This window comes from Sphaeramia orbicularis, chromosome 4 (assembly GCF_902148855.1).
Source record: "Sphaeramia orbicularis chromosome 4, fSphaOr1.1, whole genome shotgun sequence".
Classification (NCBI taxonomy): Eukaryota; Metazoa; Chordata; class Actinopteri; order Kurtiformes; family Apogonidae; genus Sphaeramia; species Sphaeramia orbicularis.
In genome coordinates, this window is record NC_043960.1 from 37,733,150 (window position 1) to 37,746,651 (window position 13,502).

At 38.8% G+C, this 13,502-nt stretch overlaps 1 protein-coding gene across 2 annotated transcripts; it reads left to right on the forward strand.

Moving 5' to 3' along the window:
• Positions 1-1,050: 1,050 nt before the first annotated feature.
• On the forward strand, positions 1,051-10,094 carry LOC115417433 (AN1-type zinc finger protein 5). Of its 2 annotated transcripts, none has more exons than XM_030131349.1 (6): positions 1,051-1,206; positions 2,382-2,544; positions 2,893-3,013; positions 3,885-4,012; positions 4,251-4,355; positions 7,692-7,840. In XM_030131349.1, exons 2-6 carry the CDS (start codon positions 2,385-2,387, stop codon positions 7,838-7,840), a joined length of 663 nt encoding a protein of 220 aa, XP_029987209.1. In that variant the 5' UTR covers positions 1,051-1,206; positions 2,382-2,384. The 2 variants fall into 2 exon arrangements, with proteins under 2 accessions (XP_029987209.1, XP_029987208.1); XM_030131348.1 differs by having other exon boundaries at positions 1,067-1,206; positions 2,345-2,544; positions 7,692-10,094.
• The last annotated feature ends 3,408 nt before the right edge of the window (positions 10,095-13,502 follow it).

The window sequence follows — 13,502 nt, forward strand, 5'->3', positions numbered from 1 at the left end:
TCATGGACTTTTATTAAAAGAAGAAGGGATGCTCCAACGAACAGCACTGTCATACAATGGTTAGCAGTGGTGCCTCACAGAAAGAAGAATCTAAGTTAGTTCCCCATTTGGGCCATTAGTGTAGGTGTAGGTGTTGTTTTTGGTGTTAGTGTAGGTGCTGTGCTCTATTACATGGTGGTGTAGGTGTTGGGCTTTTTTTCGTAATGGTGTGGGTGTGCTGTTTTTTCTGATGGTGTAGGTGTTGTTTTTGTCAGTGGTGTAGGTGTTGTGTTGTTTTTGTGACGTATTGGGAGGTTGTTTTTTTTTTGGTGATGTAGGTGTTATGCTATTTTTTTGTGATGGTGTAGGTGTTGTTTTTGTTGGTGTAGGTGTTGGGCTGTTTTTTGTGATGGTGTAGGTGTTGTTTTTGTTGGTGTAGGTGTTGGGCTGTTTTTTTTTTGTGATGGTGTAGGTGTTGTTTTTGTTGGTGCAGGTGTTGGGCTGTTTTTTGTGATGGTGTAGGTGCTGGGCTGTTTTTCGTAGTGGCGTAGGTGTGCTGTTTTTTATGATGGTATAGGTGTTGTTTTTGTTGGTGGTGTAGGCGTTGGGCTGTTTTTGTGATGATGTAGATGTTGTTTTTGCTGGTATTGTAGGTGTGCTGTTTTTGTGATGGTGTAGGTGTTGTTTTTGTAGGTAGTGTGGGTGTTGTGCTGTTTTTTGTGTAGAGTTAGTGTTGTTTTTGTTGGAAGTGTAGGTGTTGTGCTGTTTTTGTGATAGTGTAGGTGTTGTTTTTGTTGGTATTGTAGGTGATGTGCTGTTTTTTGTGTAGTGTTAGTGTTGTTTTTGGTGGTAGTGTAGGTGTTGTGCTGTTTTTGTGATGGTGTAGGTGTTGTTTTTGGTGGTAGTGTAGGTGTTGTGCTGTTTTTGTGATGGTGTAGGTGTTGTTGTTGGTGGTGGTGTAGGTATTATGCTGTTTTTGTGATGGTGTAGGTGTTGTTTTTGTTGGTAGTGTGGGTGTTGTGCTGTTTTTCGTGGTGGTGTACTGCTGGACTTTGTTATGTTGTTCGTTTGAGTGAAGGCTGAATCAATGCTGGGATGACGTCATAGTCGTTGTTTCGAATGTCGGGAGCTAGCGCTGGGTAGGAGGCCGCGCACTCAGCTGGGGATAAAACTTGTCTAAATCTGAAGTCCGGGGTCGTCGACAGCCTTCGGTACTTTGAATTTCAGGTACTGTCTTTCTCATAGTCCGCTAGCGGACCGTCTGTTGGCGTGTGACCGCTTTTAAACCACCCAGAACACTGTCGGGAAGGGCTCTGTTGTGGGCTCGCTGATTATGCTAGCATTGAGCTAATGGTAGCCAGCTAACACCAGCGATTTTCGGTTTAAAACATAACATATGCTTACAGTTTTGGACTAATGACGGTGTACATTTTATTTCTGTTGTTGCCTGGTGTTATTAGAGGGGTGCCAAGAGAGATTTGTCCTTCTTTTTGTGTTGGTATGTAGCGTCAGACAGACCGTCCAGCGAGGCTGTTTGCTAATGTTAAAGTGTTTGCTTTGAGCTACACAAGGAGAGGACGTCAATTGTTATCTGCTGCGGATAAACTAAAACTGCAGACAGTCAGTTGTAAGTTGTTTATTCTCATCAAGATTGACGTCTTGTTAACATTTAACAACTCGTCATGTGATTTAGGGGCTTTGTTCAAGTTTTCGTGGTGGTTTCAGTAGACATGGGTTTAGCTGTAGTTTTTTGTTAACTTTGTCCTGTGTCAGACACCTTATTGTACAACCGAGAAAAATACTATCTGATGATTTCCAAAACTCTAACTGGGTTTTTGTCATGAAATTATTTGCCTATGTCTCTTGTACCTTTTTGTTTTATCTGCTGTACATTGTTTCACATAGTTCCACAAGCAGCTTCATAGTTGACTACTTGCATCCCCTGAATGATGCAACCAATAACATTACATTATTAAGTGATCCCCTTTGTTTTTTATGTATTATTTTATTTTCTATCATGTTTCATCATTGATATTTGAGGAGTTAAAACATTAAGTAGACATATTTTTTTTGTTTCTCTTTGAGTGTGCTCGAAATCTGAGGAAGCAGCTCATGAATTATCAGTTGGTTTTAATTTAACTGTTTCTCACAAGCCTTTATTAACCCTACAACTGATAGGCCATAACCTTCAGGTCACACTGAAATCTGTTTTTTCTTTCAACTCTACTCTCATGCTCCAATGCCAGTCTCCAAACTCTTTTAGCTATATGTATAAAACATCTGCTATAAAAACAAAAACATGAATAATCATGCAATCAAACAGACTAGAAATTGTTTTGACTAACTTCTGCAACCCCATTTTCAGGAATATCCTCTCCCATCCCCCTTTCCCCCTCTGTCAGAGCATGGCTCAGGAGACCAATCAGACGCAGGTGCCAATGCTTTGCACTATGGGATGCGGTTTCTATGGTAACCCCCGCACCAACGGCATGTGCTCGGTCTGCTACAAGGAACACCTGCAGAGGCAACAGGGAGGGGGGCGTTCCAGCCCCCCGGGAGAGAAAGGTAGGAAGATGGGAGAGACATGACCTACAAAGAACAGGGGCTGGGGGATTACTGGATATGGGTCTATTAGGTAAAACATCTTGGAACAGGGGTCACTCAAAACTTGTACGGGGTTGTAAAAGGCACTGGACTTTGCTAAAAGGGGTTGGAGAACAGAGGTAGCAGTAGCTGCCTCCCCTGTGGCATCACCAAGCAAGAGAGTTACATCTCCATCTGTTATTTTACATTCACAAACATGGGCATTGAATGGCAGAGAGTAAAATAGCTGGAAAGCCATCCATGTTCAGGGTCCAGACATCAGGTTTTGTGTTTTCTGTGCTATATCCAATTGTTCCATCCCCCACACAGCTGCTACGTCACCAGCAGGATCACCAGGATCAGCTGGTGTGACTGTGGAGAACACAACCTCAGAGCCCAGTACAGAGACAGAGACAGTGGTGGGAACCCCACCCGAGGAACAGACAACCAGGTACGCTAATGGACAGATAAGAAATTTGACAGAGCCAGTATGTAATATTTGTTTATTTCATTCATTCATAGCCTTTATTTAAACTCTGAGATATGTTGAGGACACAGCCTCATTTACAATATAGTGGAGACAGAACAAAACATTTGAAACATACAATGGACATATCAGAAAGGCCAAAAAGCAAAAGTAACAAAGACGAATTAAAAACAGAGAAGTCTACTTAAAAACAGGAGCAGCTACAGGTAAAATAAGATGGAATTATGGATTTAAAACACAAAATATTTGAAACATATGATGCACATATCAGAAGTACCAAAAAGTAGATGTGACAAAAATGAACTAAAAACAAGGACATCTACTTAAAATCAATTTAAGCCAACATATAAGCATGTGAGAATGCCTGTATTAAAATGGCCATATATGTTTATCCTAGTGTCATTCATTAGTGCTGACAAGTGATTTGACCAGGTATTTTGATATATTCATAGAGGTTGCTGGCTTTTTGAGATAGGGCAGCAAAATAGGCAGTTCATTCTGCTGTATCTTTTTAACAAATACAGAATCAGCAAAATATAAAAAGCTCTTTTGTGGAAAGATGACACTTGAAGTTGCAGAAACTTGCCTGAAGGCCAAGTCTTAAAATTGCTGCATAATGTTTAATTGTTTCAGGCATAACTCATGTTTTATTGTAATCATTCGTTTTGTAAAGCTCTTGTATGGTTTGCCTCAGCCTGGCTTATAAATAATTCTTTTTGAATTTTAATATAATTACCTACAAAGTACAAATTAATTCAGAATGTTGTACAAGTTGATCATTTAACTTTGTATTGTTATGAAATTTAACATGTTTTTTGCGTTATTGTAACGTCAGTCCCAGCTCTCCCAGTCCAGTGACTCAGCAGATGACAGCTATGAGTATTTCCCAAGACTCAGGAGCTGTGGACTCAGATCGAGCGGAGGCCGAAGAGGGAGAAGAGGAGGGTACTTCTAGTAACACAGGTGAAATAGTTGCCTTTCCAAATTGTACCTTTTCCCACTTTTTCCTTCACTCCAAAGGGTAATTTCCCATAATTGCTATAGTGGAGGGCACTACTTAATAACACATGAATATTGGAGTGCACTTGCACCCTCTCCCATATGTATGTTTACCACTGAGGCATCACAAGACCACTACCACTTTTACTACTAGAGGCATTCATTTCAACAATTTTTCTCCCCTTTTTTTTTTTTTTGTCAGAGCCAGCAGGGGAAACGGCACAAGCTTCAGATGGTGACCAGACCCCTGATAAAAATAAGAAAAAGAACCGTTGCTTTTCTTGCCGGAAGAAAGTGGGCCTTACTGGTAAGGAAGTACGACAGCTTCACAACACACTCTACAAAGCATCTAGGTCTTATTAAGTATTAGTCATTAACAGAACATTTTGTTTAACAGTCTGTAGATTGCTTAGATTCATTTATTCATAAGAAACTGAATCACTTGGATTCAGAGGGCAACATACTGCAAGTCAGTGGTGTATTTCACAGTCCAAGGCATTTCACAGTTTACTGCTTGTGTTCACTTTTTTGCCAAACTGGACAGCTTCAAAGAAGGCTCTACGGGCCCTTTAGTGTTGAATAGTAATATTTTCGATGTAAACCTACCCCAGTTTTCAATTTTACCTGACTGGAAATGGTATTGTTCAGTGGAACATCGTGTCTTTTCATTGTCGGTTTAACTTTTTGAACCCTGGGCCATTTGTTTCCAGTCAAAATCATTTTAGTATAAACAAGACAATGGATTAGCTGATTGCAGAGGCTTCTGTCATTATAAAACCAAGTTATGATCAGAAAACAGCAAAGTTAAATTTGTAATCATCACTTTATTTTCTTTGCTCATTCATTGAGAATAATGAAATAATACTTGTACTGTTGGATCTACTTAGTGTTAGCTTAGGCAGGGTACACACTTAAAGATAATCGGGCTGTTTTGGTCCTGATTTTCCCCCTTCCCGACCAATGATGGCAAACGCCAGATTATTTTATGTCTTATAAGATTGTCCTATAAGATTATCCTGTGGTCTGGGGTGTGTTAAGAGTGAATTTGTCCCGATAATCGGCTCTGAAACGAGTCGGGGCCGACAATTGTAAATATTAAACTTGTTCAATATTTATGATGAAAAATCTTCGTGTGTGGGGAAAGCCGAATACTCCTGAGCAGAGTTCTGCACGGGACCACTTTTCCAAATCCACAACCACTCGTACCTGTGTACATTAGACCCACAACCTGACCTGACCCGTTGTCAAACACATTGTCTACACATAACTCATTTTAAGGGCTTCATTTTTGCCTTAAACGCACGCCATCAATAAATCTCTAATATGTGCTGCTCAGTTACTTCTGTAGCCGGATGTAAACAGATGTGAAGCTCACTTCAAAATAAAACCAGATGTGGATCAACCACGGTTAAATTAGATGATCATCATCATTAAATGTCCTGTATGGAGAGAAATTTGTTTCTTTATTCAACAATCAAAAACAATGGATTTGCATTTAAAAAGAAAAGATTTGCAACCAAAAAAGAGATTTGAGAGCAAAAGACAGTAAGTGGCAATCAAAAAAAAATCATTTTCCTTATAAAACAGTCCTCATTGCTTGTGAGTTAAAAACTTTTGCTTGAGACTTCAAAAGTTTTGATTGAAAATCACTCCTCTCTGTTTGCAACTTCAAAAGTTTTGCTTGTGAATTTAACTGCATGTAATGGTTGTGGCCTACGCTGATAGATGATAGAAGAGTTTCATAGGAGCCCATAGGATATACACAAACACAACTGAGAGGCAATCAGGTTATCATTTCTTCTTAACGATAATCATTTTCCAGCACGACGTTTTCTGCTTTTCCCTACATCGCGATCCGGTCCGTGATGCGCTCGGACCGGGTCCGAGGTGCGCCGGGACCGGGTCCGAGGTGCGCCGGGACCGGGTCCGAGGTGCGCCGGGACCGGGTCCGAGGTGCCCTTGGACCATGTCCGAGGTGAGCAGGGACCAGGTCCGAGATGCGCCGGGACCGGGTCGGAGATGACCTCGGATCCAGTCAGGACACGACGTAGGGAAAACCAGCTCCTGTGACACTCTGTCATTATTTCTCTTTCTGCACCATGGCACCTGGTACCGAGCTGTGGTCCAGGTGTCCTGTCGAACCACCCTACACCCGCTGTCTCTCAACTCCTCCCTGTAACTCACTCACTCATTCCGTACTCTGCTCAGGCTGTGAATGTACAGGCTGTAACCGACAATATTTAGTGTAATTCATTACTTATGGGACACATTTAAATTTCAAAGAGCAGCAGACTGTCAACTGACCTCCCAGTAACAACACAACAGAGAAGTGGGTTTAAGGCGGAAGTTGTAGCCGGCACTGGAGCCAGGTCAAACCCGCCAATAGAAACTCCATCAGCGTAGGCCACGCCCATTAAGTGCAGTTACATTCGCAAGCAAAACTTTTGAAGTTGCAAACAAAGAGGAGTGATTTTCAGTCAAAACTTTTGAAGTCTCAAGCAAAAGTTTTTAACTCACAAGCAATGAGGACTGTTTTATAAGCAAAATGATCTTTTTTTTGATTGCCACTTACTGTCTTTTGCTCTCAAATCTCTTTTTTGGTTGCAAATCTATTCTTTTTAATTGTAAATCCATTGTTTTTGATTGATGAATAAAGAAACAAATTTCTCTCCATAGTCCTGCAAATTATTTTAATCGACAAATTTTTATTGTTTCACTTCCTTGACTGCTACCCACCCGCATTTCGTTTAATTTTACCTGGGCCCATACCCGCAAAAATACTAGTTTTTTTTTTTTATTTTTTTAACCCATCCAAGTATGTTTTTGATGGTTACCTGACCTTTTTTTTTTTTTTTTTGGGGCGGGGGGGGGGGGGAGGAGGGTTACCCAGCTCGGCCTGGCCCACCCCAGCCCAATTCAGGACTCTGCTCCCAAGTCATGCTATGTTTCTTCTTCGTAATATTTGTTAGCTCACATTTGATCACATGATATTTCTGGCTTGGACTATTGGATTCTAGATTGGTGGTGGGACAGAGTCATCATGTGTGTTTTGTGCTGTGTTGAGATAATCGGAGCACACCACACACAGTATGATCAAAACTGTTCAATGCCTGATTTTTTGTCTTCATGTGTTGGGTCTGTAACAGATAAAAAAATCTCTTCAGATTGAGAAAATCCTTAGGTGTGTACCCCGCCTTAGCTGTGCAAAGTTTGTCTAATTGGTCTTTTTCCTTATGAAATTATTTGTAACATACGCAGGCCTCAGACTGTTAGCCTGTTTTAGATGTTTGCTCGTTTAAGTACATGTTGTTTAGATTGTGCTCTTTTGCCTGAAAATTGCTTTTGTTGAGTTTTTGCTGATCGTCTGGTTACGTGGATGTATAGAATGTGTATATTGCTAAAAACATTATGTAGCATTACTGTGGCAGTACAGACAGAACTGCAACAGGGTCTAAGAGGCTACGGGAAAGTTTGTTATTCCCTGATAAGTTTTTTACTGAAAATGAATAAATAACTAATCCTAGTGTAACAGTAGAAGTCTTTACACTCAGGCAGCAATACTCAAGAGTTCATGTGATATTGTTCTGTTCTGTTCTATGTGATGATTTTTTTTCACGGTTTACTTTTCCTGTCTTTGCCAAAGGTTTTGACTGTCGCTGTGGTAACCTGTTCTGTGCCATTCACCGCTACTCTGACAAACACGACTGTCCCTACGATTACCGGAGTGCAGCTGCCGCCCGCATACGCAAGGAAAACCCCATTGTGGTGGCCGAGAAAATTCAGAAGTTGTGAGGACTGAACATAGAAAGAGTCTCTCTGACTTTGTGAATTTGAACAATGGCGAGTTGGATGAAAACACCTGATATCATGGCTTCATTTGTTCATGGTAGTCTAACATGGGATGGGTGGGGGTGGTGCGATCACAGCCACTGTCCGGACTCTTCCCTTATTAGTATCTCCCCTTCTCTCCACTAGTTTGCGGCTGAATCTGATTATTTGTGTGTGTGTGCTAGTATGAAAGTGTGCGCTCATTTGCTTGAGAGTTGGGGAGAGAGCAGTAGGGGCTTGGTGGACATTGATGTTGCTGTGGGGAGGAAATGCATTTGATTTTACCCGTTTTTGTTTCTTAACTTGGGGGGGATTGTGTGGCTTTATTTTTTATATAATCCCTGTGAGGTAGTTGAAACAAGGCAGGGCTAAGCTGTTAGGAAATATGCAGCAGCACGGCTAACAACACAGAGGTCAATCCAGAAGATCTAGCATTTAATATAAAAAAAAACCTCACTGGGAGACTCCATGTATCAGCAAGACCTTAAGGGCTTTGGAATTTTTTTTTTTTTTCCAGGCTAAAAATGATGTCAACTTCTTGTCAAATTGATATACCTTTTTTTTCTTCCCACCTCCATTTAACTGTTTTTCTTTGGGTCACCACACGTTGAACTCCCAAGTCTCAGCATTTTTTCAGAAATGTTGTTCTTTGATATATTGACTTATCATACTGATACTGGGTGCATGAACAGTTATTGGAGGTTAGAGGTAGGGGAGGTAAAGGGTATGGGAAGCTGAACCTTGACTTACTGAGTGATTGAATTCTGTATTTTTTTTGTTTTTTTTTTTTTTTCTGTTTTAATGAGCGTATGACATCAGAAGATCTATATTAATATATTGTAGTTAGCTTGAATTGTGTGATTGCATTCTATTTATTTTTTATCGTTTGGTTGATCTGTGCTGGAGGATTGGCAGCATGTGTCAGCAAATCATTAAGATTTGCGCTTAACCTTTTCAATTATATTTAAGTAATTCCATTGATTATATAACCATTGAAAAAAGAACACATTCTCTTACACAATGGAGTAGAGTCCAGTTAAGTCATTACAATTAAGATTGTGCATTAAAATGTCTGTTATAGATCTGGAAACAAAGCACAACATAGTGTGTCAACTGCAGAGCACAAAGCAATGTGTCACACCTCAGTTTTTGTTCAGCATTTGGGTCATTTGCAGTTTATATTTGATCTGAATAGCAGGCTTTTTTGGGGAAAAAATGAGACGTATTCTCCTTGAATACCCTTTTATGTTCTGTGGAGTCCAGTGAAGCTCCGTGTTTTCTAACCACCAGCAGACCACTGACAAATGCTGAATGAAAACTGATCTGGGTCACAGTTTCTCTACATATTGACACACATTTTGCTTAACTAAGTAAAGACCAGCTCAAGGCTACAGAGATGCGTGCTGTGCTTTTACAATGTGCTCAGATTCAGATGAGTCCTTACTATGAAGACCGCTTCCTGCTAGCTTCTTCTAGGATGTTCTAACTTAATTGCATGTGTGCAGTTAAACATATGAGTTACTGTTTTGTAACTGGCTGCACTGTTTGAGATGAAGCTGGAATGTTTCCAAAGCCACAGAGCAGTAGCACAATGCATGGCTGAACCTAAGGTTCATGTTAACAGGACTCTACTTTTTCCAAATGTAAATACCATATGGCGCCTATTCATATAGTATAATCTTAATGTAGATTTTTGCCAGATAAGAAAGGTGGGGGACTAAACTGAAGAATAGTACTGTGTAAAAAAAAAAAAAAAAAAATGTTTTTTTAAAAAGTACTTCTTTCCTAATTATCCAAAAAAAGAATGTGCCACAAATGGTGCAGGTATTATTTCCACATTTTCCCCCATTTCTGATGACATCTGCCCATGTGATGTCCAGTTTTATTTCAGTAACTGGCTCCACCATAAATAACTCCCACGGGCATATGGCTTTGATAGTTAACAAGCCCTATAAGCGTTATTAACCTTGCTGAATTACACAGTATCCCAGTCCATGCTTTTATCCTGTTACTGATTCTATTCATAGCTTAGTAATATCACTGAAAGTTAAAAAGCCCCTGGTGAGGCATAGAGGGGCATTTGAGGTTTTATCTTTTCATTATCAAAGCTTTCCTTGTAAATGTTGCTTGATCTTGGTCATTAAATATTTATAAAGAAGAAAAAAAAAAAAGCTGTAGAAAAGGTATTTGGAGAGTATGTGTTTTCTAAATAAGCCAACACAGAATGTTTTAGACATGAATGACTCTTTTCCTTGTATACACCAGTACAATGATGGACCTGACTGAATTTCATTCTGGATACTCAGAGTTCCTGTAGCCTTAGTGTTGGTGATGGACTTGTCTAAGTGGCTTAGTGGCTTGGTTTGCCAAGGCCAAGATTGTCTACCTGGGATCATTTGGTAATCCAAAGCCTGTTCCTTCATCTCACTGCTAGTGTAAATCAAAATTCAGGAGTTGTTGGGAATTGCTGAGTTATGATTGTGTACAAGGAGATAAATTGTCATATTTAGGATTAATATTGTTGAAGGGTATGGTATTCCCTAAGGTATATCTTATGTATGCAGAATATTGAAGCTTGCCTGCTGGTTGGAGGATCATTGGAAAACTTTGTCCCCTAGAAAATGTTCACCTTTGCTGAAAAGACTGATGGGTGTGAGTAAAAGCTCACTCCGGTGCCCTTTCACCGGAAGAGTCCTGTTCATTGGATGATTGTTCAGCTGTCAGCGGGTTCACACTTGCTGTTTTTTTTTTGACTGCTCATATCGCCCACCTTTTTTATTTTTAATAAATGTGAGCAGTTTGAATGTAAACCACCACATTCACAGAACAAGCTGTAATTTTATTTTCATCATCTCGCCGTACTCAGCCCTTCGTTGTCTCTGGGCAGAGGATGGTGACCTACTAAACTGTTTTACTGTTTCTGATGAAGGACTTGTCACCAGCAATTAGGGCAACCATACCTAAATAATCTATATATTATCAGTACATATACAGTATGTATGTTTTTCATCCCTCTTATCTCTCACTTTGATAGAGTTTTGATGTCTTCAATCCTGTCTTTAGCACAAAATTTCATAATCAGTGTCTTCATCATACTGAGGTTTGGATCGACAATGATAAACCTGCGAGTTATGATGAATCTGGTTGAAATTCAGTTTTACTGCAGAACTAAAGACAAGTGAATCTGTCTTTGAGACGAGCCTGAGGGACAATAAATGAACTCTACACTGTTCAGAGTTGCGGGTCTTGTCCCTCGGCACTCCAGTCCCCCAGAAACACCACCAGATCTCTTTTTTTTTCTTTTTTTTTTTTTCCTTTTTTTTTTTTTTTTTTTGGATTTTCTTTAAAGATTTAGGATTGTATGATGTGTAAGAGTAAGTATAAAACAATAAAATCACAAAGTTTATTTTAAATTACATTTGTCTCTATTTCTTTGTGCATTAGTGGTACCAGATGCTTATGAAAACAGTTGTGTATCTAAGACATTTCAGTTTCTTGTTCATATAGTGATCCAGCTTTATTGCCATGAGGGCCCTGCAATATCAGTGAATTAAACACATTTATTTTACCTATTCATGAAAAGACTTGACAAATTTAGTAAATCATGGATAAAATGGCATGTCATCAGATGAGACATGTATTTAGATATTTATTGGACAAATTGCAAAATATTTTTCATTGTTTAGCGCGTCATGTCACTTTCCATGAATATGATTTTCACTAGTACTACACATGTATCTTTCATTCACACTTACACAAGGTAAAAGAAGATGAAACTTGTGCATGCCCACAGTCCACCTACACAGATGTTTTGACTTAGCTTACTTAAAGACCTCCACTCGTGTCCATGTGGGTGTTTAAAAGTGCAGATCCCACTTGGTGGATACCTCTTCTGGTGGTTTGGATGCAGCTCTTAATCTGGGTTAATTTTTCAGTTTCCCAACCCCAACAACAGCTCTCTCAAACATGTAAGTGTGTAAGTGAAGTACTAATCCTGCACTTTGAAAATACTCCAATACAAGTACATTCTGCTCCTGAATAAAATGATGCGATTTTATCATCAAAATTCATTCAAAGGATGGAAAAGTACAAGTAGTCATTATGCAGTAAAATCTAGTTAATTGCCTCTGAAGATGTAGTGAAGTAAAATTAGAACCATACACTGTAATTAAATACTCACATACTGTACATCTACTTATCTATACCTGCAGCCCAAGTAGGTTTTACGTGTTTACATTTCAATACAACCCCAACAACATTCTCTCAGTTCATGTTTTCTATGTTCTTTTGAGAAAAAAAAGTGTTTGTGAGATGTGCAAATCACTTTTTTATTTACATTTCACACAGAATCCATACTTGTTTTGAATGTCGTATTCAAAGGATGGAATATAAATGTTTTCATTGTACGGTAAGATTGAGTATAAAGTTCATTGCCTCTGAGATAACTACTCAAGGAAGTACCTTAAACTTGTATTTACTGTAAGTACAATAAGTAAAAATAAAAAGCTACACTCCACCCCTGCATTCACCTCTCAGTCACACACTGCACGTTTAGTTATCTAGTTATTTACACCTGCAGTCCCATTTAGTTTTATTTGTTCAGGTTTCATACTTGTTAGGGTACATAATCATAAACTCAACTACTCAAACTACTAAAAGTAATGAAACTTTAACAAGTTCAAGTCACTAATTTAGAAAAAATTCAGTCAAACATACTGGTTGGCTATAGTTTTCAAGATACAGTCTTGGGTCAATATGTGAAATTTTTAGAATTAATGAGAAAATGGGTTTTACTCAAAGGCATGTTTGTTTCAGAGCAGTAGATCTACTTCAAAACACTGTCTGCACATTACAATACATTTATTTTATAGGTTCTTTCTAGTGCAGTGGTTCTCAACCTTTTTCTGTCGGGCCCCCCTTTGGAGCACAAAAATTCTCAAAGCCCCCCTCAACCCCAACAACATTGTACCTGTGGTGCAATTTGAACTTTTATTGAAAGAAACATCAATATCGTAAGAATACTTTTTGCTTTTCCTTGAATAATTTTTTGTGCAAATTAAAAATAACTTCGATTTTTCATTGAACAATAAAAATGACCTCAACAAGACTGTTCCCTGAGACATTATTTTTCCAAATAAAAATAGGAAATGTGTAATTATCTTACAACTATGACAATAAGGTAAATTTTTTTGTAGAACAACATTTTAACAATATCAGTGGCTGCAATGAGCCTGTTTCCGTTGCACATCTCAGAACATTAAAGTGCAATCTGTACAAATTGTGCAAAACCAGAAACATTGCACATTTTTCTTTTCCAGTCCAGTCCTTGTCCACTCTCCAAACCTAAACTCTTGGTCTAGTCTAGTGACAGATCACTATGGCAGTAGATTTGTTTGTTGTATGTCCCTAAAACAAGTCCAGGGTGCTCCAACGCTAAGACATTAGTTCCACCTGATAAATGTTCTAAGAAAAAAAACAAAACACCTAGGAATGATCCCATGCCCCCCTTGGAAAGCCTTTGGAAGATTTTTAAATATATATATATATATATATATATATATATATATATATATATATATATATATATATATATATATATATATATAGATATATAGATATAGATATA